General features: G+C 41.4%; 1 protein-coding gene and 1 pseudogene across 1 annotated transcript in view; one reads left to right on the top strand and one right to left on the bottom strand.

Annotated features, from left to right (window-relative positions):
- Window positions 1-13,652, bottom strand: part of GIPC2 (GIPC PDZ domain containing family member 2) — a 99,546-nt gene extending 85,894 nt beyond the window's left edge. The window contains exon 1 of the mRNA XM_010380657.2: window positions 13,173-13,652. Within this exon, the coding sequence (XP_010378959.2) occupies window positions 13,173-13,412 (240 nt within the window). The 5' untranslated portion in view covers window positions 13,413-13,652. The remainder of the gene's footprint in view (window positions 1-13,172) is intronic.
- LOC104676009 lies at window positions 13,641-16,215 on the top strand (annotated as a pseudogene).
- The last annotated feature ends 9,720 nt before the right edge of the window (window positions 16,216-25,935 follow it).

Genomic DNA, 25,935 nt, shown 5'->3' with positions numbered 1-25,935 from the left:
ATGCTCCTGAGTTAAATAAAAAAAAAAAAAGAAGATAAAGTGGGGGCATATACCCACACAGATATGAACGTTTTACATACACACACACACACACACACACACTTACAAATGTATAGAGTATTTTTCTCGAAGGACAGTAAAGAAAGTGTTTACAGTAGACAGTTCTGGGTAGCCCACATTTTTTGGATGTTTACCATATAAAAATTCAATTTATATACCTTACTTTTTCAATTAAAATAATCATTTACTGTGTAGCTCCACTGTGGACTTCAGTTTTATAGAGAGTAATTTCCGCTAGTAACTTCAGTAAATGAATGCAACACAAAAGCAAGAGATCACTTTCCTTTGGTAGCCTCTGGTCAAACATTATGGATGCCCTCATTAACTGAGAGCCAACAGGTTAATGGGAAGAGGAGGACTTGAGAGGTAGGTTGCAGTTAACACTGAGGTAAAATCAAGAGATGAAAGAGGGTCAGTTGGCTGCAGTGGTACACGCCTATAATCCCAGCACTTTAGGAGGCTGAGGTAGGAGAATTGCTTGAGCTCAGGAGTTTGAGACCAGCCTGGGCAACATGGCAAAACCACATCTCTACTAAAAACACCAAAATTAGCCAGGCATGGTGGTGCGCACCTATAATCTTAGTTACTTGGGAGGCTGAGGTGGGAGGATTGCTTGAGCCTAGGAGGTTGAGGCTTCAGTAAGTGATGATCACTGAGGGTCTCAAAAAAAAAAAAAAAAGAGAGATGAGACAGGTTAGATTAGCAATAGATCTTATGAACTGATTACAGCCCACCTATATCCTTTACCCATTAAGCTTTGAAGCAACTATAAACAAATTCATGTGACATCACCATCCCAAATTTCCAAACATTAAATTTGATGTCAGAAAAGCAGAGACTATGCTTTAGCTTCTAAAAATTCTTATTTCAAGTTTATACTACTATGCCTTACTGAATTATATTCATAGAATTCTATTTTCCAAAAGTTCTCATTAAGTTCAAAAATACTACATCTTCATTTTTTATCTCTAATTCACAGAGTGCTATCAGCACTTCAGTTTTAAACTCTCTGTCTGGCACGTCTCTAACAAGTAGTGATCTCTAAATGACTTTATTTATTTTTTCTTTTTTTCTTTTTGTTACTGTTTTTTGTTTCTTTCTCACTCTTGTTGTCCAGGCTGGAGTGCAGTGGCATGATCATGGCTCACTGCAGCCTCAACCTCCCTGGGCTCAAGCAATCCTCTTGCCTCAGCCTCCTGAGTCCTATCCAAGCTTCAACTTGGGACTACAGCTGGGACTACAGGCACACATCACCTGCCTAATTTTTGTATTTTTTTGTAGAGATGGGGTTTCACCATGTTGCCCAGGCTGGTCTTGAATCCCTAGACTCAAGGGATTCACTAACCTTGGCCTCCCAAAGTACTTGGATTACAGGCATGTATGTGCCACTGCACCCAGCCTAAATGACTTCAGATACACCAGGGTCTCTACCATTTCAAGGATTTCTATAGTCAATCCACTTGCAAAACACTGTCATAGTCATTGTTGTATGTCCCTCAATACTTTGTACGTAAAGATGACAATGGAATATTTTTAATTGAATGCACAAGCTCTAGAGGAACATTCAAGCTAGAAAAGACCTTGGATCTCTTCATTTAATTCAGTGGCTCCCAAACACACAACCTACCAATGGATGACAAGCCAGCCGCCTAAGTATATCAGGGAAGCTTTTAAAAATGACAACATCTAGTCAACATCTGCAGGGGTGAGGCCCAGAAGCCTGTGTTCTTTAAAAAGGTCACCAAGGTGATTCTAAGAGGCAAGTGGCTTTGTTCACCCACCACAACAAGAGGGAAGACTTGCCCAAAGTTGGATAGTGAGGAGGACAGGGCGGCAAAAGGATCAGTAAAGGACAAGGACAAAATGGAAGCCATTTGGCAGAGTTCTTCGGTGATAAATGGGCGTTGACTATAATAGTTAGAACGTGGGCCGGGCGCGGTGGCTCAAGCCTGTAATCCCAGCACTTTGGGAGGCCGAGACGGGCGGATCACGAGGTCAGGAGATCGAGACCATCCTGGCTAACACGGTGAAATCCCCGTCTCTACTAAAAAATACAAAAACCTAGCCGGGCGAGGTGGCGGGCGCCTGTAGTCCCAGCTACTCGGGAGGCTGAGGCAGGAGAATGGCGTAAACCCGGGAGGCGGAGCTTGCAGTGAGCTGAGATCCGGCCACTGCACTCCAGCCTGGGCGACAGAGCGAGACTCCGTCTCAAAAAAAAAAAAAAAATAGTTAGAACGTTATGAGTTATCACAGAGTCCCTTTTTATCACAGAATAACTGATGAATAGTTTTTGAAAAAACATACCAGCGTTTTTTTTGAAGTATATATCTTGGAATATTGGTCCACGGAGTGTTTGTTATGCAGGAAAAAAGGGAAAGCTCCATACTCAAGCGTGGGAAATAATAAGCACCAAGATTCTTGGATTTTTAAATTTTTAGTGGACTTCTCAAAGCCTTTAATACGTATTATGAATTTACAAAATACAGTTCCCAAAGTTATTTGACAACTGGAGGCATTTTTTCTAAAATATGTCAAGGGATTCATGTTGCTTGGAACACATTTTAGGAAACCTGCACTAGCTTATCAAAGTGTTTGTCATTGAACTGCACTTGACTGGAGGATGGGGCTATGTCATCTTCACCTTTAAGCTCCCAGCATCAAGCACAATGCTGAACTCCTAATAAGCACTCTGAGTGAATCCTTCAGTTAAAAAAAAAAAAAAAAATCAGTTAAAAGTAACTAAAGGTGAGTTGTCTATCTGGTAAACAGGTTCAAAAGTTAGAATACAATGAAGGCTCTTCCAATTCTAGAATTATAACTACCATTTAAAAAATACCTACTATGTGCCAGGTACTGATCTGACATACATGATTTTTCATGTACCCCTCACAACAACCTTTTGTGATGAGAAGTATCATTAACCCCACTTTACAGATGAGGAACAGAAACAAAGAGCAGCCAATAACTTGCCCAAGGTCTCATAGATAGTAAGCGGCACTCCTAACCACTAAGCTATACTATAATTCAATGCTTCCAGACAGAAGGGAGGTTTAAGAGTATATGGCACAGAGGAGGTATTAAGAGTGGCCACATAAATGATGGAACATTTTCCAGCAAAAAGCATAAACATACTTGTTTTCCTCTTGCTTAGCAAAAGCTCCTAGGCCCTTTTTTCTAGGTCCTTAAGGCAAGAAATGTGCATATAAAAAGAAAACCTATATTTATAAGAGTTCAGAGAATAACCCAACAATGTCCATTGCATCCAGTCTCATTGACTCAAGAAGTACGCATCTCCTAGGATGGAGGACTAGAATGTAAGCTCCATGTGGCCAAGGATTATTGTCTATTTTATTCATTGATGTATCCCAAGATTTGGGGCAGTGACTGGCATAAAGCCAATAACCAATAAGTTTTCTAATGAAGAATAAGATTGAACAGCCTAATCTACCTTCCATTTTAAAACTGTGTTATAATCACTCTTTCCAGTTATAAATTTGTAACATGTACAAATGATAAAAGTAAACTTTTTTGACATGATACACACCTTTTATTAGAGGGTTTTTAGTTCTTTCTTCCCAGTATTTGGTTCTTTATACACCTAACAGGAAGAAATATCTCTACAGTGATTTCTTTTGAAAAATTAAAATTCCACCAGTAATTCTAAATTCCCTGACTTGATCATTATATATTGCATGCCTGTATCAAAATCTCACACATACCCCATAAATATGTACAATTACAATGCATCAAAAAAATTCTGCCAGCATTCATATGTAGGAAAAGCACATCTGGCTCTGGTGAGGGTATAGCTGAGAGGGTTTCTTAGGGATGAAGGGCTCACAGATAGTCCCAGCCATACATTCAGAGGGTTCCAAAAAAAACACAGTTGCTTCACTGAACAGACAATTGAAACAAAAAACATAGAAGAGACTTTCCAAAATGGGCTGGAGTCTATTCTAGTAGAGAGAACTGACGACATTTTAAAAGGTAAGACCCCTATTTTATCTGTTGATTTTATTCATTCAATATAAAATTTTTTTTTTTTTTTTTTTTTTTGAGACGGAGTCTCGCTCTGTCGCCCAGGCTGGAATGCAGTGGCGCGATCTCAGCTCACTGAAAGCTCCGCCTCCCAGGTTTACGCCATTCTCCTGCCTCAGCCTCCCGAGTAGCTGGGACTACAGGCGCCCGCCACCTCGCCCGGCTAGTTTTTTGTATTTTTTAGTAGAGACGGGGTTTCACCCTGTTAGCCAGGATGGTCTCGATCTCCTGACCTCGTGATCCGCCCGTCTCGGCCTCCCAAAGTGCTGGGATTACAGGCTTGAGCCACCGCGCCCGGCCTCAATATAAAATTTTAACTACACTTTTGATATTGTCTCATCAGGGAAAAAAAATCAAACCCCATCTGATTAAATCTAGAATACAACTATTAATTTATAGGAAATACAGTGACAGGGGATGCCAAACTAGACTACAGGAACGCAATCAGCAAAAAACAAACTGTGAAACACACAGGGTAAAAGATCTGGCTTCTTCAACAAATACACTGGAAAGAGAACAAGACGAGGGGGAATATATAGATTAAGAAAGACTCAAAAACATATTTAAAAGAAATCTGAATTACGGTGTTTAGGAAAGCACATAAATGATAAAACTATATAATGGGATTCATTACCATGAAAGTCAGGACAGTGGTTACTCTTGGGTGCAGGTGGAAAGAGGCACATGGAAGATTCTCAGGTGACTGATAAAGTCTATCTCCTAACATAGGTGTGGTTACAAGGGTGTTCAATTTATCCATTAATTTACACATTTGTTTTATGTGCTTTTCTCTACTTGTGTTATATTTAATAAAAATTTTGTTAATGAGGGAAGAAAAGAAATCTTGGCAAATGTTGACAACTGTCGGAGCTGGGAACATGGAGTTAATTACACTATTTCCTTGATTTTGCATGTATTTAAAATTTCTGTAATAATTTTTTTCTTTTTTTTTTTTTTTCTGAGACAGGGCTTTTGTCACCCAGGCTGGAGTATACTGGTGCAATCTCAGCTCACTGCAACCTCCACCTACCAGACTCAAGCCATACTCCCACCTCAGCCTCCCGAGTAGCTGGGACTACAGGCTCACACCACGATTCCCAGCTAATTTTTTTTTTGTATTTTCTGTGGAGATGGGGTTTTACCATGTTGCCCAGGTGGTCAAGAACTCCTGAGCTTAAGTGATCCTCCTGCCTCAGCCTCCCAAACTTCTGGGATTACAGGCGTGAGCCACTATGCCCAGCCATAAGTTTTACTGCATACTAACCACCAGTCTTTGCCCAGAGTGGCTCTCAATCTTATGGAAGAGACAGACATTAAAGCAACAATGACCATTAAGTCTGATAAGAGTTATGGAAGTTTAGAGGATAGGCACAGAACCCAGTCCTGAGGTAGTGAGGAGGCTTTAGGTAATGACTCGCAAGTCCTGCAGCACGAGTAGGAGTTAACAGGGAAAGAGTAGGGGAGAGATTTCCAGATGTCCAGATTTCCAGAGAACAATGCATAAAGGTCATAGAGAGCGGAAAACAGTTTCATTTTCTAAACAGGCCATGGAAGGTGTCTGTTATTTACATTCCCCTAAATCAAGATGTCTCAGAATATCTGCCATGTGCACAGCCCTCTCCGGCAGGACTCCTTATCAACTGCTCCCCTACGTCTGTACTGCATGGCCCTGTAGGCTGGACCAGAGACCCACAGGCCCGAGGGTCCTGTCCCACCTGTGCTGTACCCTGACACAACAAAGACTCTTTCTTAGGAAGTTTAATAAGACACACAGGCAGGGCACAGAAAGTAGAAAGGTAAAGAAACACAAAGACACAGGGGGGTGAGGTAATAATGGGAGGAGCAAAGTCAAGAGGATGAGAAGAATCAGTCAAGAGTAGAGTAAGTAGGGAGGGAGAGAGGCTAAGATGGAAGGCTAAGGACAACTAGACTTGCTCTCAGTTCTCCATAGTATAGAGCTACTGCTTTAACCTGAACAGAATGATCAGCGTATCAACTGTCCACGGAACCTGACTGTGCAGCTGCAGAAGCTGTCCTAAGCTTCCTTACCTCCCTATACATTTTAATAATATAAATATTTATATGGACTGAATGTGTGTGTGTCCCCAAGCCTAATCCCCTACCTCCTACCAGGTGATGGTATTTGGAGGTGGGGTCTTTGGGAGGTGACTGGGTCATGAAGGTTGAGCCTTCAGGAATAGGATTAGTGCCTGTATAGAAGAGGCCCTAGAGAGAGCTCCCTTTCCCCTTCTGTCACATGAGCATGCAACAAGATGGCTGTCTGTGAACCAGGAAGTGGGCTCCCACAAGATACCACACTGGCGGCACATCAATCTAGGACTTCCCAGCCTCCAGAACTATCAGAAATAATTTTTGTTTATAGGCAACTCAGTTTATGGTAGTTTGTTACAGCAGCCAGACAGACATATACATACATACAAATTGCCCAAGATAGCCTGCAAGAGCCTTCCACTCCACTCAGGATAGCTGGGTTGGTGATTGCAGGTGAGAGAACATGAAAGGGCTAGCTATTAACCTACAGGTAGCCAGGGTTTGAAGAGGAGTCTACCCCTGCCCAAGGGTGTAAACTTTACTTTAGGGTTGTTCAGATATCTTCTTCAGGGTACTTCTAGCACAACAGCAGTCTTATCCATTTCATACCCTCCTGACAGCAATGAGGTCTATAAGGCAGCTGCTTGGATCCTCCTCCCACTTCTCAAAATGAGTCATGTTTCTCTTGCCTGAATTTTTCATATAAAAATGAGGCTGGTGCTCAGGAGGGGATATCAAGCCTACGTAATGATTGTGATATATTTATAACTTCTCAGATGGTATGATGTAAATCCAGAAAATACCATTATATTCCATTTAAACTGAATGTTATTTAGAAAGAAAATACAGAGAATGAATGGTTGAGTGTGCTTCTACTTTGTAAAACACATATCAGGGATCCTTGCTTCTTCCGAAAAAGATCTGAGTTATTCTCATTGCTTACAGAATAAAATCCATACAACTTCAAGGACATTGGTAGTCTTACTACTATCTATGTCCTCAGCGGCCTCTCCTACTATATCCATTATCTACTTTTATTTAGTAAACTTTCAAGGAGCAGCTAAACCATCTAGCTAACCATCTAGGAACAAGATTTAAAAAGGAAAAAAGTCCCAGCCCTCAGGAAGAAATGGAGGAGTCACTAAATTCAATCTTCTGTGCAAATGCTATGTTAAAAATCATGCAATAGCGGGCATTCAGATTTGTGGATTCACAGGGTAGGCTTCTTGGAGGAAATTACGGGACTAGAAAAGTGAGTAGGAGTTACTGGAACAAAGAACAGCATGAGAAAAAGCACAACGGAATGAAACAGTTAAATATTGTTGAATGTAAAAGGGATTATTAAGAAGTGAGACTGGAACAGTGGGCATAGGAGAGGACTCAAGAGGCAGACAGGAATATGAGATATTGTTTGGCTAGTAGTCATTGGTTTGTAAGTAATGGGGAGCCCTTGCAGGTTTTTGTTTGTTTAGACAGTCCTGCTCTGTTGCCCAGGCTGGAGTGTAGCCGCACAATCATAGCTCACAGCAGCCTCAAACTCCAGCTTGAGTGATCCTCCCACCTCAGCTTCCTGAATAACTGGGACTACAGGTGCATACCAGCACCTCTGGCTAATTTTTTTTTTTATTTTTGGCTTTTTTTTTTTTTTTTTAGAGACAGGGTATCACGACAGTGCCCAGGCTGTTGTCAATCAAACTCCTGGCTTCAAGGATTCTCAATTCTCAGCCTCCAAAAGTGCTAAGATTAGACTGGTATGATCACAGCATTAAAATACTAAAAGAGGATGAGAGGAGTCAGGGAAACCAAATTAAGGCTGCCTCTTTAGAATCCGCATTGTAATAACCCAACAGTGACAAGTGATAACTATCAATACCTTCCAGGCAAAGACCACCAGGAATTCTCACCTGCAGTTTATTCCTCCTTGTGAGGAGGGTGACAGCACTCTATGGGAGATCCTGGGGGTTTCAGAAAGAAACATTAGAAAGGATTTGGGCTTGTGTTAGGTGATCTGGGAGAGGGTCCAAAGCATGGGTTTGTTCTGGATAGGGTGCTGTCAGGAAGTGGGTGCAATTCTATGACCAGGAATCTTAGTAAACCTATCTGTAAAGTAGGAGAAATTACCACAGTCAGAGCAGTCTTATCTGCTGTTGCCATTGCGTGCGATTGTTTATGTGCAACAGAACGCCAAGGCCTTCCTGCAAGTGCCAAGGCCGCTACCAGATGTCAGGGACTGATTCTCACACTTTTTCTACTCAATTTTGATGGGCTTACTTCATATTCCTCAGATCTCAATAGTAATATTCATGCCCAATTCCCAATTCTTTCATTTTTTGTAGATTTTTGTAACTCGTTTTTCCAGGGCAGGGGGTGCTATATGCAAGTCAGTAAAACCCTATTTTGCTCTATTCGTCCCAGTTTCCCATGTGTGAACCAGAAAGATAACAGTTCCACTTGCCAGTTATTCGCACTGCTGGGAAATGATAAAGTCTGCAGAACATTTCATGTCTTCTAGAAGTACCACATAAATACAGAATATTGACTTTCAAAAGAGCTCAGTGCTAGTGTCAGCAAGTTCAGAAAAGGAAGCAGTTTCTCGGAAGCCTCAGGAAGCAGCTCCTCATATGCTGTAACTCATTTAGGAAGTGACTTTGCTTGCAAACAGAGCCTCGAGTTTCATAATTTCAAAGATGGATATATTAATTAGCTTGACTGTAATAATTATTTCACTATATCAAAGCATCATGTTGTATACCTTAAATATATACATTTATTTTCAAAAAATTTTAAAGATACGAGTGATGTTCCTCACTACCCCCACCTAAAGGCTACTCTCTTACCTCATAGCAGAACATAAAAAAAGTTAACACCTACATAAGATATTAGTATTGTAACCAATACTAAAGCTTTATGCTAAAGACACTGGATTTTAACTACTGAATTTGTGAGGATCCTTTTATTCAACAAATATTTTTTAAACTCCAACTATGTTTCAGGCACAGTCTAGGCCCTTGAGGGCCACATCAGTAAACAAAGACAAAAATCCTTGCCTTTATGGAGCTTCTATTGGGGCAGGGGGGCAGACCATAAACAAAATCAGTTAAATATACATAGGATAGTATGCTATGGAGAAAAATTAAGTAGAGAAGGGAATAGGGAGTGCTGTACCTAGAGGCGATCAGTGCTAGCCTCACCAAGAAGATGACATTTGAACAGACTTAAGGAAGGGCATTCTGTAGGAAGAGGTTCTGGCGGAGGCAAAAACCAAAGCAAAAGTCTTAAGGCTCCAGCATTCAAGGAGACCAGGCTAGCTGGAGCAGAAGGAGCAATGACTTTGAAGAGGTAACAGAGCCCGCAGCCCATCGTAGTATTTTGGTTTGTTCCAAGTGAGAGGGGAAGCCATGAAAAGTTTAGAGCCGAAAATGAGATACAAATTGTATCTCAGAGATGGCAACTTTTGAGGAGTTTTGCTATAAAGCAGAAATGAGGTGGTAATACAGGGGATGGCAACAGGTGTCAAAAGAAGGTTGGTCTGTTTATGAGAAATAATAGAATGCTTGTGAGGATAAAATCTCACCTTAAAAATCACAATTCTAGGCCAGGTGCACTGGCTCATACCTGTAATCCCAAAACTTTGGGAGGCCGAGGCGGGCAGATCACCTGAGGTCAGGAGTTCAAGACCAGACTGGCTAACATGGTGAAACCCATCTCTACTAAAAATACAAAAATTAGCCAGGCATGGTGGTGCGTAATCCCAGTTATTAGGTAGGCTGAGGCAGGAGAATCACCTGAACCCACGAGGTGGAGGGTGCAGTCAGCCAAGATTGTGCCACTGCACTCTAGCCTGGGCGACAGAACAAGACTCCATCTCGGCCGGGCGCAGTGGCTCAAGCCTGTAATCCCAGCACTTTGGGAGGCCGAGACGGGCGGATCACGAGGTCAGGAGATCGAGACCATCCTGGCTAACACGGTGAAACCTCGTCTCTACTAAAAATACAAAAACCTAGCCGGGCGAGGTGGCGGGCGCCTGTAGTCCCAGCTACTTGGGAGGCTGAGGCAGGAGAATGGCATAAACCCGGGAGGCGGAGCTTGCAGTGAGCTGAGATCCGGCCACTGCACTCCAGCCCCGGGCGACAGAGCAAGACTCCGTCTCAAAAAAAAAAAAAAAAAAAAAAAAGACTCCATCTCAAAAAACAAAAATCAGCAAAAAAAGTTATTTACATCGTTATTGCTGAGGTAATTTCTTGCTGAGGAAATGGGCTACGAAATGGAATCTCCTTGGTGTGCATTTCATTTTAATAAGTTACTTCTGTTTCAAAGTGAACCACTGAAATATTATGCATACTATGCTATGATGACCAATACTTTATCCTGCATATAATTAACTTTTTTTATCCAGATGGAAAACTTGCATTACTGTTGGTTACATGCATAAACATGGTAAAATACATATATACTGGAGTTATAAAATGTTATAAACTTTGAGGTAACACATGAAAACACCTCGTGTATATTATCTTGGAAACTGACCTTGCAAGTCAGTGCACTGAAAATGTTGAACCTGGCTAACAAACTATTGCTGAGACTCTGGAAAACTTAGGAAACAATATATCTTCATGGGAGGGAAAAAAAAAAGATGGGCACAATGGCTCCATGTCTGTGCTATTCAAGAGACTGAGGTAGGAGGATCACTTGAGAGTAGGAGTTCAAACCACCCTGAGTAACGTAGAAAAACCACATCTCTAAAAAAAAGTTTTTTTAATTAGCCAGATGTGGTGGCACATGCCTGTAGTGCCAGCTACTTGGGAGGTTGAAGCAGGAGGATTGCTTGAGCCTAGGAGTTGGAAGCTGCAGTGAGCTACAATCACACCACTGCACTCCAGCCTGGGCAACAGAGTGAGACCCCATCTCATTAAAAAAAAAAAAGAAAAACAGAAAACAAAAAAAAGGATACACTGAGTTCAAATCCAGGCTCTGCCACTTGCTATGTGTAATTTTGAAAAAATTCTGAACCTCAAAGTCTGTTTCCTCTCTGTAAAGTGGGGATATTAATAATAATACTTACTTCTTAGGGATGAAGTAGATTGAATAAAAATCATGTACCCTGAGCTCAGAATAATATCATATATAATGATGAGGAGAAGTGTTAATGCAAAATACAGATACTCCTCTACTTACCAAGGTGTTATGTCCCAATAAATCCATTGTGAGTCAAAAATATCATAAGTTGAAAATGCATTTAATACCCCCCAATAAACCCATAAAGTGGAAAAATCTTAAGTCCAGAAAGTTACATCCCAATAAATCCATGGCAAAGTCAAAAATCTGAAGTCTAACTATCATAAACCCAGGACCATCTGTAACTAAAACTGAAGTCCCTGGTTACAGGAAAGACATTTAAAGCTGTCAGTTAAGTATACTAACAAGCTCACTAGCTTAGGAATCAGAAGATCCAAGTTTAAATTACAGCCCAGTTTTTTTCTTGCTAGATATGTGACCTTGGCTAAGGGCCAATCACTTTGCACTTCAGCCCTTCATTTAACTGTTAGGTATTAATAATTTTAGTTACCATGTATTAAGCCCTGACCATAAACTATGCAATCTGATACGTTTACAAACAGACTCCACTCTTCACAACACTCTTCAAGACAAGTATTTATAGATGGCTAAAACTGAGAGAATTTAAACTCATTCAAGTCCACACAGCTCATAAATGGTAGAACCTGGGTCCATGTCCAAGTTATCGTGTTTAACCTGCCACCTGCCTCCCCTAGAGATCAAAGGAAAGTGTCCTGTGAAAGTGTTTCTTGAAAAAAAAAAAAATCCTATATAAATGTAAAGTATTATTATTAGTATCCTATATCAATACAAATAATTCACAGATGGGTTTGCGATTTGCCCCTTAGTACCTGGGAACTTCGAAAGAACAAAGGGTTACACTTTAAACTCTTTCGGGTTACACTTTAAGCTCTTTCGTCTCCTCTTGGAATTTTGCCTTGATCTCAATTTCCCTTGAACAGACCTGATAAACAACTAATTAAAGAACTCCAGGTGCCGCTGTGTGCCACTCAAAGACAGCTCTCTGCACTCCTAAGAGTCCAGGGCAACAAAATTAACGTGCTTTTCCTAGAAATGTGGACAAAATATTTTGTTGAGCTAACTTCTCACACCTACCTTTGCAGTTCACTTGGGTTAGCACAAATAAAGTGGTCACATAAACGTTCACATAAACTAGTGCTTTCGGTCATGCCTGTGTCAAACTTAGTTCCAGGCCCGCATGCAATCTAATTAAAGCAAATTTCAGTCCCGTTTTAAGATTATGATGTAAAAGAGCTGATTTTCCTCAAGAAAATTTTGTTAACTAGTCCCATGTGATTAAGTATGAATCTCTAGGTTATCCACTCTTGGAATAACAGCCCAGCTTTTTAAACTTCTTGGAAATACCACGAAAGGGTTTCTGGTGTTGATGTTAGAAATGACAGATTGGGGGAAAGTGGGCCTCCGTTTCGTATTACCTGGAAGGCTCTTCAATTTTTCCCCCCATTTAATCTGGGTATCACCTGGAAGGCACTTGAATTTTTTTTTTTTCCGTTAATCTGGGGAGATGACCTGCGTGACTCTCACGCCTGCGGAGGAAACAGGAGAGTAACGTCCAGATGAGGTGGAGGGTATTAACCTGCCCCGCCAGATCTCTAGTCTGGGAAGGTGCTCACACCTTGAACGGCCGGCGGAATCCGAGACATCTGGAGCAAACACATTTGCAAGCGGAAGAAAGGTTGCCTCCCCCAACCCGCTTCCCAAAGGCCAGATCTCGGAGAAAGGGGGAATGTGACTTCCTCCGGTCGTGCCAACTTACCTTTTCCCTTCCCGGGAAGGCCCACTCACTTCCCCCCGGGACGCCCCCGGCGGACTCAACACGGCATTGGATTTCGCGCTCCGGTAAGCGCCGCTCAACCCTCCTAGGCCCACCGAAGTCCGCGCGGCGCGGCCAAGAGGCGGGAGAGCCTGAGCACCTGACGCCTTACCTCCGACGGCGAAATCTCAAACGCGCCCGCGATCTGGGCGTAGAGCTCCTGGATGCTGGAGAAGCCCTCCACTCGGCCCGTGGCGCTCCCGTGCGCCAGCTGCGCGTGGAAGACCAGCCTGCGTGGGGGAGCCTGGGACGCTGAGAGGCTCTCGCCGCCCGCGCCTGTCGGCTCGCCCGCCACCAGCCCGGCGGTCTCCTTGGGCTTGGCTTTCTTCTTCCCCCGTAGCCTCAGGGGCATCTTGCAGGGCCGAGGGCGCGGGCCCACCTGCGCTGCCGGCCGCCGCCTCCTCCCCGCCGGCGCCTCGGACTTTGCGCCTCGGCCCCGCGCAGGTAAAAGCAGCCTCTGGGCCAATGGCAGCAGCGCTTCCGCCTGGCTGCGTCGGGTCGGGGCCCCGACCTCCACCCCTGGACCGGAGCAGCCGCCCGCCCGTCCGCCCGCCAGTCCGCCCGCCCAGCCTCCTCCGGGATGGATCTGGATAGAAAGTTACGCGTAGTCCCTCATCCGATCACCTGGTTTATCCCCACTCCTTGTGAAAAATGGCTCGATTTCCGTGAAGGCCTGAGGATGCCGACGCTACGGAACAGTACGCCTTAGAAGGCAAACACGCTGGCCCTTCTGTGCTTTTCATAAATCTGTAGTAGGCACCCACGCACGATCTGGCCACAGGCCTTCGAGTCCGTACGTCTGGGCTTTTGGGGATAGGGATTTAAGTAGAAGTCAACCTTCGTCTGCATTTTCTGCGTCTTACACTCTGCAGGGCAGAATTGGAAGAGAAAGTCACATAACCTTGAGCTTGGTGCTACGTTGAACTCATAAACACCCTCAACCGGGTCCTCGGCACCTCTGAGTTTTCCTTTTGTCTATTTCCTGGGCCGCTTCCTCTCCCAACATTCAGCACGCCTCCAAAGTCATTTGCCCCAGCTCTGCCCTTCTTAGTCTCTACAGAGGACCTTACCTCATATAGTACAAAGAAAATTGAGGCCATTCGGTGTGAAGAATGAGTTCCCTCAATTCCCCACCTCGCGTTTACCGCATTGTTTTCAAGTACAGTCGCCTCCAACTACGTTTTTTTACAACAAAGCAGAACAGTCTTGAATTATTAGCTACGAAATTTCCTCACTTCTTCTCTGCTCTTAGACGCACAGTGATCAGACTTTGCCCCCACACTCTACTGAAATTTCACTTACTATGCAATTACAGTGGAGTGAAATCACTATCATATCTTAATTACCAAATACAAGTAATTATTTTAGGTCTTTGTCTTACTTGATCTGCGTTGCCCATTTCATTCTTCTTAAATTTTGTCCTCTTTTAGCTTCCTTAGCTCTCCTCTCCCCATCCCCCACCCTGCTCCTTGCTAACTGCTACTCTCCAGGAATTGTATTCACCGACAGTTTTTCCTCGACTAACTTCCCTTCTTACTTAGCTTTGCATGTTCTTCCTGTATGGCCACATCAACATTCTCGGGTTCACAGACGTTGCTGTCTACCAAATATCTCCACCTCCAGCTTAGTCTACCAGAAAGGGAATGACTGTAGGAAACTCAAATTGAGACTAAACAAAACTGACCTCATCATTTCTCCTGAATGTATCTTTTCTTTCTTTCTTTCTTTCCTTTTTTTTTTTTTTTTTTTTTTCTGATTTCAGTTAATAGGATCACCAAGCACTCCCAGACCAGACATTGTGGAGTCGTTGTAGCAGGATTTTTCCTTTTCCCTCACCTCTCACATCGATTCAGTCCTGAAAATCCGTGTTTCTCAACTTAAGGTTAGCAGATGTACTGGGGGAGGAGAGTCTTAAGAATTCCTTAGGAGGCCGGCGCGGTGGCTCATGCCTGTAATCCCAGCACTTTGGGAGGTGGAGGCTGGCGGATCACCTGAGGTCAGGAGTTCGAGATTAGCCTGGCCAACATGGTGAAACCCCGTCTCTACTAAAAATACAAAAATTACCCGGGCGTGGTGGCGCACGCCTGTAGTCCCAGCTACTCTGGAGGCTGAGGCAAGAGAATCGCTTGAACCCGGGAGGCGGAGGTTGCAGTGAGCCGAGATTGTGCCACTGAACTCCAGTCTAGGCGACAGAGCAAGACTCAAAAAAAAAAAAAAAAAAAAAAAGCTTTAGGATAACTTTAACATTAACATTTTTATGTTTCTGTGACTTAGAAAAGTAATACAGGGACACCTGCACTGAGCCAGTGCCACTGCTGGTGCTTCCCAGGAGAGCCAGGGCAACTTTCCACTTGGCCCTCATCCAGCTTCAAGTTTCTTCATCAAATCAGATAACAACACGCGAGCTTGTAGCCTTGTCCGGGAAACAGCAACAAAAGGAGCCAAAATAGTTTCTTTGCTAGGATGCTTTAATTCTCCATATGGCATAAAATATTTTTCTGAATTTGCAGCGAAAATTTCTGGTAAATCCACACAGAAGCTTTCTGAAGTAGCAAAGGAATACAGCCTCACTAGAGGTTCCATCCTTGAAGAGGATGCTGGGAAATTATATAACACCTGTGCTGTGCAACGTGTCACCTCATGGAACTTTACTAGTAAAGCACAGAAAGGTCCATCTGCTTGACACTGGTGTTCCTGGAAAAATGACATTTCAAGAATCCAGAATGTTGAGTCCGGGCAATAGTTTCTCCCCAGTTGATACTCCGAACTGCAGAATGGGTTGGGGCATCTGTTATGACATTGGTTTGCAGAGCTTGCACAAACACAGGCTGCCAGCTGTTGGTTTATCCAGGGGCTTCCATTTCAACCACTGGACCAGCCCACTGGGAATTGCTTCAGGCTCTTGATAATCAGGTGTATGTGGCCACAGTCTCCTGCCCCAGATGACAAAGCCTCCTATGTTGCCTGGGGAGGCTTTCAAGGAAGAAACAATCATGTATTCAGACACAGACCTTAAGAAGTTGGCTGGAATCCATCAGCAGATCCCTATTTTTAAACAGAAGCAATCAGACCTCTGTGCTGTGGAGACAAAAAAAGCTCTAAAGTTTATGTTTCCAATGTGTCACAAAACAAGAAGATATGATTCTGCAACATAATCAACTCCCTATTCTTTAATGAAGATCTTTTTTTAAAATTTCAGCCTTTTCCTTCCCAAGGAGCTCTCTATTGAGATCATAATCCTCAGCAAGCTGATATTTTCCACACCACATTAAATAGTTAAAAAGGAGCCTGGAGCGGAAGAGCTGGCCCTGAAGTTCCTTCCATATTTAAGTTGCCTCAGAGCACTTTGTGAAAGTAACAGATCTTGGTATCCTGGTGATTGAGTCACCTAATACAAATACATTTGTGTCATGAACCTCTTATCCCACTTGCTGGAGTTGGAATCCATTATCTGGAAAGCTTGATCTGGTGCCATTCTTTTCCTAGCAGTACCTTGAAGTTCCCTTTTGGTCCACAAGTAGCTATAGGACGTTAAGGTGAGAGATCTTTGGTGTTTGCTAGAGGAAGTGGCAGCCCCTCCCTTCCTAGCAGCCTCTGGGCTCTTCAGATTTAAGAAGAAGTTCATCATTCAACCCCAGACCCTCCTGGTCTTTGGGGAAAGACTAGGTCAACAATGACCCCCATGGGAGAATGGCAGTGGTGGCATTTGGTAAATGCAACTTAGTATGAATCTCTGCAAAAGATTTGATAGGGTTGAGTGTCTGCAAGTCCAAAGTCCCTTTTTTTTTTTTTTTTTTTTTTTTTTGCTTTTTCCCCTAGTAAGACTTTCTAGCTCCATAGATAAAGAATCACTGTACCAAGTGATTCTTAGACTTTTTGGTCTCAGAATTCTTTTACACAGTTAAAAATTAAGGACCGAGATCCGCGCCACTGCGCAATCCACGGGGCGACACAATTCGAGACTCCCGTCTCAAAAAAAAAAAAAAAAAAAAAAAAAAAAAAAAAAAAAAAAAAAAAAAAAATTAAGGACCGAAGCCTGGCGCAGTGGCTTACACCTGCAATCCTAGCACTTTGAGAAGCGGAGGCAGGCCAGGACCTGGCCAAAATAGCGAAACCCTGTCTCTACTAAAAATACAAAATTTAGCCTTGCGTGGTGGCACACGCCTGTAGTCCCAGCTACCCTGGAGGCTGAGACATGAGAATCGCTTGAACACGGGAGGCAGAGGTTGCAGTGAGCCAAGATCTCACCACTGCACTCCAACCTAGGCAATGGAGCGAGACTGTCTCAAAAAAATAAAAATAAATAAAAATTTAAAAAATAAGGACTGAAGCCCGGCACGGTGGCTCACATCTATAATCCCAGCACTTCGGGAGGCCGAGGTGGGAGGATAGCTTGAGTCCAGAAGTTCAAGACCAGCCTGGGCAAAGTGGTGAACCCTATCTCTACAAAAAAAGAAAAAAAAATCAGCTATGTGTGTGGTGTTGCATGCCTGTGATCCCAGCTATTCAGGAGGCTGAGGCGGGAGGATCGCCTGAGCTTGGGAGGCAGAGGTTGTAGTGAGCTGATATCATGCCACTGCACTCCAGCCTGGGTGACAGAGTGAGACACACACACACACACACAAAATGAAGGACTATGTCAGGCACAGTAGCAGGCATCTGTAGTCCTAGTTACCCGAGAGACCGAGGCCAGAGGAACCCTTGAGTCCAGAACCTTGAGTTCAACCTGAGACCCCGTGTCAAAAATATTTATGTATTATAGGACTGCCATGAGTCTTTATTTATGTATGTTAACAGCTAGTGGTGTGCTGTTGATTGTTTAACCAGCTATTCATGAAAAACCCCAATTTTGCTAATTTTCACTGTGTAGATACTGCACCATGGCTGAGTTCAAGCTAACTACATGACACCTCTGAACAGAGTTGGGAATATATGTACACAATCAGCTCTCAGGAGCTGGTGTAATAAAGACATTGTGTCATTTAACCATTGGAAAACAGCACTGGGTACTCAGAACAAGAGCGAAAAAGACAAATGACTTTAAATATTTTAAATTTGTAATTGACACATAATTGTATGGACTTTTCTTTTTCTGTTGATTTTTTATAGAGATGGGATTTCCCTGTGTTGCCCAGACTGGTCTCAAACTCCTGGGTTCAAGCAGTCCTCCCATTTCAGCCTCCCAAAGTACTGGGATTACAGATGTGAGCCACTGCACCTGGCCTGTACTGAATTTTTTTAAAAATTAGGTGTACAATTTGGTAAAGTCTGACATATATATACATATGGAGAGAGTGATAAACCACTTCAATGAAGATAATGTACATATTTTACCACATCCTCCCAAAAAAGTAATGTAATATATTCTGGTTCATCTGAATAACTCTTTGAAAACAGGATACTACCACAGAGTTTTAGGGCTCCAATTTGCCTTCATGGTTATGATTGCTATAGCACTAAATAGTATTACTTTGTCTTGGGCTAATGAGACAAGAGTAGAGAAAACCTATAATACTAAGCAAATGATGCATTCCCATCAAGTGAAAGCCCAATGACTTCACAATGCATTGTATGAATAAAAAGCTCACAGAAATTTGACTAAAGAAAAGTAGGAAGAGAAGTGAATCATCATAAGGTACATGGCAGGTACATTATCAGTATCTGGGAGCATGTGACAGAACACCAGAAGGTGTGAAACTAAGAAAAACTTCAAAGAGAAGAGTATCTTTCAGCCATGTCAAAATATCCAATGAAGAGGCCAGTGTATTGACAGGGTGGAAAGGTGGGATTCTGTAATCTTTTGTGTCCTTTCAATTTCTGAATTCTATTTTTTCTTACTTAGAAAGTAAAAGTTCCCCTCAAGGGCTATGTCGAGTTCACCTTTGCTGTAAAATCTCACTTAAGGAACCAGGTGTATTGGGCATGCTCACACAGGAAACAAATGGTACATTCAAGTTAAGGTATTTGGTGATGGTTTAATAGAGACTGGGCAGGTGGTGGTCAGAAAGTAAGCATAATATTAGTACCCCAGGGCTGTTTCTTTTTTTTTTTTTTTTTTTTTTTTTTTTGAGACAGTTTCACTCTTGTTGCCCAGGCTGGAGTGCAGTGGCATAATCTCAGCTCACTGCAACCTCTGTCTCCCAGGTTCAAGCGATTCTCCTGCCTCAGCCTCCCAAGTAGCTGGGATTATTAGGCATGTGCCACCATGCCCTGCTTACTCTTGTATTTTAAGTAGAGACAGGGCTTCACCATGTTGGTCAGACTGGTCTCGAGCTCCTAACCTCGTGATCAACCCTCCTTGCACTCCCAAAGTGCTGGGATTACAGGCATGAGCCACCACGCCTGGCCCCCAGGACTGTTTTTATCCCCAAATCCAGAGAGGTGAGGAATTAAAAAGTTCTGTAGAGAGAGTTCATTTTAAGAGGAGCTATGACATTTGCTTGAAGGAAACATTGCCAAGGCAATCTAGAAGGAAAGCACTTGGGGAAATTAATACCTTGACCCAATATTACCCTTAAAGCTGGGCAGAAGTTCTGCTCTGGCATTCCTTTAGCTGCATACCACCCAAGGTAGGGAGCCCACAGGGGTAAGGGAGAATGGCCACCCAGAATTCACGCCCTCCTTTCTAGACCACGTTCTACACGCCCAGGATCCCTGATTTTCCTGTGCAAGTGGCCCCCAACCTGCCTCCAGAATGTGCATGGACTTCACCAGGGTCCAGGCAGCCAGCATCCCTGTGTCTGAGAGATGGCTAAGGAGCAGCTTTTGGCCAGGCTAAAGTGGGGATTAGAGAAAAACAGAACAGAGCTGGATAGAAAAATAATGGGGTAGGCTTCAGGCAGAGACCTGTTTCTCCCATGTCCCTATATTCCAGTGTGGAACTATTGAATTGGAGAACTCTGAATTTGGACTTATCCATTCAGATCACTATGAAGCTATATTGGCCAAAATAGAAGTATAAAACATATATTATTTGACAGTTGATTATCAAGCAGTTTTAAATAGGCATACGGTATCTGGGTCTCTATTTGTACTCTTGTCCCAGGTTCCACAAACGTGCCTACCGACCTCATTCCAGTCCCACCCTCACATTATCTACCTAGACTTAACATTGAATTAAACCCAAGGCCAGAGGGAATGGAGTCTCTGCTGATATGGCCCAGGCTGCAGATGCCTCTAGGAGAGAGGAGAGGGTTGGAGGTTGGATCTAGAGATGTAAATAGAAACGGCTGGCATACCAGCCCACCTAGTCACTCATTTTTCTGAGTTCCTAATACATATCTATTGTACAAAAAATAGTTACTTACAACAAAGTTTTGTTTGTATATATGCTGACTTTTTCACACATGGTAAATTATGAAATCCAGCGAGATAAGTCCTTGATGATAGAAACCATATTTCGTATTCCTCTTTGGTATGCTGTCCAGATTCTCCATTGGAAAGTATTATATGTATAACAGATATCAGTAAATATAATTGGATAACATTGATTAACCTTTGTTACTACTTAAGATAAATAAATTAAAAACAATTAAAAGTGTTAGGTCTTCATTTTGCATTTAGACTTAGAATTCAACCCATGTTATCAATCTACAATATTTCCACCCAGTATTTGGTGTTCCTAACAACCTTAAAGTATCAACTATAAAAGCAAGCATGAGTCATTAAAAATTCTATGATTAATGTCTGCCAAAAGCAATATTATTTATAAGACATTGTCTTGTTTATAAAAAATTGTCTTATTTATAAGAAGCTATAAATGAATCATAAGATAAATTTACTAACTTGTTTTTCCCAGCAAATGTAGCCTCTAATTACAACGTGTAACATTAGGAGTTCTGAAGAAACACACACTGATCACCTCCCTGTATGCCCCACTCTCCATTATGTATGTATCCAGTAAGCAAATACTTGGGAGAAAATAAACACGGGATTTGTTAAACCATATGCAGTTTTCCCAGGGACTAAAGATAGAATGTTTTATAGTTGCATGGCAACAATGAACAACTGAAGGTGGCAAATGGGGGAGGAAATAACTCTTAGCTGAAATTCAAGTAAATTTTATTATGAGTGATTGGAAATACAGAAATGGAAAATGGAAAGAGGAAGAGGAGGTGGGTGATAAAGGAGGAAGAATATATTTAATAATAAGAATACGTAGTTGCTCCTTGAGCACCTACTGTGTGTCTGGCTTAGTCCTCAATATTTTACATGCATTATCTCATCTGTGTATACTTAGAGGAAACCCTCTGGCGTGGACTCCAGATTACTCCACATCTCCAAGGTTATGGTGAATAAACACTGAAGAGACAAGAACAAATGTGAACAGTAAGCTAATTTAACACTAGTTCTACAATAACATAAATATGGAAAAACCGCATGAGATTTAAAGCACAGTCACATTCAAAGGTCACACATTTTAATCATTTAAGTACTGTATGCAAAACTAAAACATAATAATAGTAATTGGTTGACATACAAGCCTTTGATGACTCAGAGTTGAACAAATAATTTCTTTTATACAGACCCAAAATACTGGATAGAGTTAAACATTTTTTTTTTTTTTTTATGAGACAGAGTCTCACTCTGTCACCCAGAGTGCAGTGGCGTGATCTTGGCTCACTGCAACCTCTGCCGCCCAGGTTCAACTGATTCTCCTGCCTCAGCCTCCCAAGTAGCTGGGATAACAGGCGCCTGCCACCGCGCCCGGCTAATTTTTGTATTTTTAGTAGAGACGGGGTTTCACCATCTTGGCCAGGCTGGTGTTGAACTCCTGACCTCTTGATTCACCTGCCTAGGCCTCCCAAAGTGCTGGGAATACAGGTGTGAGCCACTGCACCCATCCCAAATATTTTCAATGAAAAGAGTAACTTAAAGCTATTGAAGATAATCATTACAGTAATTTTAAGGCCAAGATATAGCAATGACAGAAAGAAACATAGTGTCTTTAAGAAAAAAGCATTTCATGTAAGAGTAGAAATTAATTATATTATAGACCAAAAACATGAAACCTGGAGTCAATCGTCCTTCCATTTGCTGGGGTAGGGGGGGAGGTAAAAGACTGTCAACACCTGAAGGTCATTAGCTGGTAAGGGGATAATTTTCTCCAATTGTTCCATTTTTAACTTGAAATAAATGCAAATTATAGGTTCCCAAATACCGCCAAATATTTTTCATTTTGTTCCTCAGTTATACTGGAAAAAGTATGCTAGTAAATATTATCCAAAAATATTTTGCCACATTTGGTAATTAATTTTAGAACACTGAACTTACCCAGTACACTTTTTTAAATTAAGAATTTGATCTGAAAACCATCATTAAAATATAACCCTAATAGTTCAATATAACATAATTAAGGTTTTGTTGTAATTTTAGCAGAAGCAGGTCTGAAGTTTATATCTGCCAACCAAAAATGCAGAGAATGTTGATTTATATGGACTAGAGATAACATGAAAATCCAAATAAAAATTTTTGGTGGGCATTCTGCATTCTACTTTTCCTTCAGAATTCAAGTAAACAAATTGAAATGATGAGATGTATCACTTTTCTATAGTTTCCACAACTATTATAATTGAAGGAAGCTGTTATTATACCAATTAAGAGCATGAGTTTTAGATTGAACCAAGAGACCTGGTTCAAGTCATTGTGCTGTTTGTACAATGGTAATTGATTACAATCTTGGGCAAATCTTTTCATCTCCCTTGGTTAATTTTTCATACTTAAAGATATTTAGTTCTTCTAGCTAAAATAAATATTGCATAAAACATATTGTAAATATACTTGTGTATCAGGTGGCATAGTACCTATCACATAATACATGTTTTAAAATATTAGTTATAATTGCACAATAGACATTCATAATGAAAATGAATGACATATCCTAAGATCCTGTAGTATCTTCTTTTTTTTTTTTTGAGGCAGGGTCTCGCTTTATGTCATCCAGGCTGGAGTGCAGTAGCACAAACATGGCTCACTGCAGCCATGAGCTTCTGGGCTCAAGTGATCCTCCCGCCCCAGCCTCCTGAGTACCTAGGACCACAGGTATGTGCCACCATGCCTGGCCAATTTTTTATATTTAATTTTGTGTAGAGATGGGGGTCTTACTCTATTTCCCAGGCTGGATGTACTATCTTCTGAATCAAGTACATGCTCTGTTTTTTATCATAATTTTCATATGGCACATTTCATTGTACTCTTAAGCATTGAAAGTAGGCTATCAGAACATGGCATATATTTAAGTTGTTCAAAAATAATGAATGACAATATTCTAATTCAAGCATTTTGGACTAAGAAAAGTTTATTTAAATCGTGAATATAAGTTATAAGAGAAACGTTAAGAACACTTGCAATCATTTTGAAGTATGGTCGGAAATTTCAATAATTGGCATGCTAATCACATTTTTAATCTGTTTATTAAATCGAGTCCTGAACTACATGTACTTGACAAATGAATATTTCAAGTTATCAACTAAACTATCACTCTGTGATAAACTGTATTTAATATTTAATTCAGAATAGTATAATTTTCTAAAATTATTTCAATTCATTGTGTTTCAAAAACATTTTATATAATCTGCCTCCTTGGACATCTTTCTTAAACAAAAATATCAGTAAATTAATTTCACAACATGTCTACTATTTCAATTATTCAGCATAAATTAGACAAACATTAGCTGAGAAATTGTTTTCTATAAGGACTGACCTAAATCTTGGGGAAGAAAAATCCATTTTCAAGGAAGCTCAATCTAATGAGGAAGACTAACATCATTATTAATTATGCAAGGCAGATTGTAATAAGCTCTACAAGGAGATGAGCAGAATAAGAAAATTACTGGTTCTCAAAAACATCAGGCATGTCTCACATATGAGCTGGACCTTGATTTTGACAGATAGAAGATGGGAGTAGAATGGGAACCACATGAAGAGAACAATTGTTGGGCATTCTTTCTTGCAGAGGCGAAACATAAGTAGATGGTTTATGTATGGCTTATCTTACAAACAAGCGTAGAGTTGGAGTTTCAATATATAAACCGGAAAAGGTAAGTTGATATCAGATTACAAACAGTCATAAATACTAGGAATAAGTTTGAATTTTATTTTTAGCCATTGACAATAACCAATTATGTGGTTACTGCAGAACACCAGACCAGCATTGAGTAAACCCAGTTCAAGCTCTACTACCCATTAGTTTGTGGCGAGTCGTTTACCAGCATTAGGCAACATTTTCCTCACTTGTTTAAAAAATATAATTGTAAAATATATTTTTATATATAAAAATATAATAAATAAAATATATTACCAAAAGCTAAGTGTTTGACTGAATGCCATGATTCTTTTATATACAAGAGTAATATAATTCTGTGATTCAATATAAAACTATAGAACCATAACTTTTTATCATTCAGGGTCATTTAGAAGATGAAAATGGATTCTTCCTTCTTAAATAGAAAACCTAGAATTTTTCTATCCTATGGTTGTTAAAATATGATTTAGTTTTGCTGATACCTGGTTCTAAGTTTGTTACAAACATTTTCTTTCTAGGGATTAAATCACATTTATGTTCCCCCAAAGAAAGTTTATCCCATTCTCTGCCAAGATTTCAGATGCTTTGAAAAAATCCAGAGAGACATCAAAGTTCAAAGCAGAGTACCTGGCATTTAATAAGTGCTAAATACTCATTGAAATGAGGTTTTTTCCCTGTTTCTCAGTTCTATTGCTAACTTTAACACAAGCCCGTTGCTTTCTTAACACAATTATTTTGATTGTCTTCCAACTAGCCTTATTTCTCCTGTGCTGTATCTTTCCTACCCGTCTGCCATACGTCTACCTGTGAGTGATCTTGGTTAACTTAAATCTGATTGTGTTAGTCTCCTGTTTAAAACTACTTGTTTTCTGTAGTGCTCAAAGTGTAGTTCCCAAATCAGCACTATCAGCATCACCCAGGAACTTTTGTAAATACAAAATTTCTGCTCCCACCCCAAACCCACAATCCATGTTTTACCAAGTCTCCCAGCACTCTGATGCACACTACAGTTTGGGAACTACAGGCTTATAGGATAAAATATAAATAGCACTGGTTCCCCACCTACTTCTCTACCTCTCTCCCAAATCAAATGATATACTTTAGCTCTGTTACAGTGCTTAAAGTTCCTAAACACCACTGTGCCCTTTGCTCATGGAACTCCTAGAAACCACTTTCCCAACATGGCAGCCTGAGAGTTCCCTGCTCATCTTTCAAAATTCACTCGAGTATCTGAAGTGTTGTGGCAGATATAGCTATACGGAGTTTCTGACAAATCCCAATAGGAGAATCTGGGTGCAGAGTCCTAGGATTTTGGAGTAAGCCATGTCCTCTGCTGCCAACAGGCTTTTTCCCATTGAAAAGCAGCTCCTGACTTGCCGGTGAGTTCTGGGAGGGACTGACAACTTCATGATAGACTACCAAGTGATGATGTGACTGGAGCTACTCCTCACCCAAATCTTCAAGTTGAAACATGCATTCCATTATTTAATATGAATGATATATGCAAGACTGGACCTAGGTAATGACTAGTTAATAAAAGAGGAAAAAGTACAGGCCTGCTCTGCATATTACACTGGCACAGCGAGAAGCAGACAGCTACTACACTCATGGGTGACCCTGAAAGACATGGTAACAGGAAACTCCCTCTACGCTATAGAATTTATGGCAGTTCATTTGTCCACAGTGAATGAAAAAAAAAAATGGTCTGATATCTATTTACCTTGGCCACATTCCCCTTGATCCTCTAGCTGATACGGTGAATTGAGGAAGGGGCTGCAACAAGGACCCTAGCCGAATCAGTGAGTTGAAGGACGTGGGAGATGAGCCCAAAGGCACAGAATCCCAGGCACCA

The sequence above is a fragment of the Rhinopithecus roxellana genome, chromosome 12, assembly GCF_007565055.1.
Source record: "Rhinopithecus roxellana isolate Shanxi Qingling chromosome 12, ASM756505v1, whole genome shotgun sequence".
Lineage (NCBI taxonomy): Eukaryota > Metazoa > Chordata > Mammalia > Primates > Cercopithecidae > Rhinopithecus > Rhinopithecus roxellana.
The sequence above is the reverse complement of the archived record's forward strand: the minus strand, read 5'-3'. Positions and strand labels throughout refer to the sequence as shown.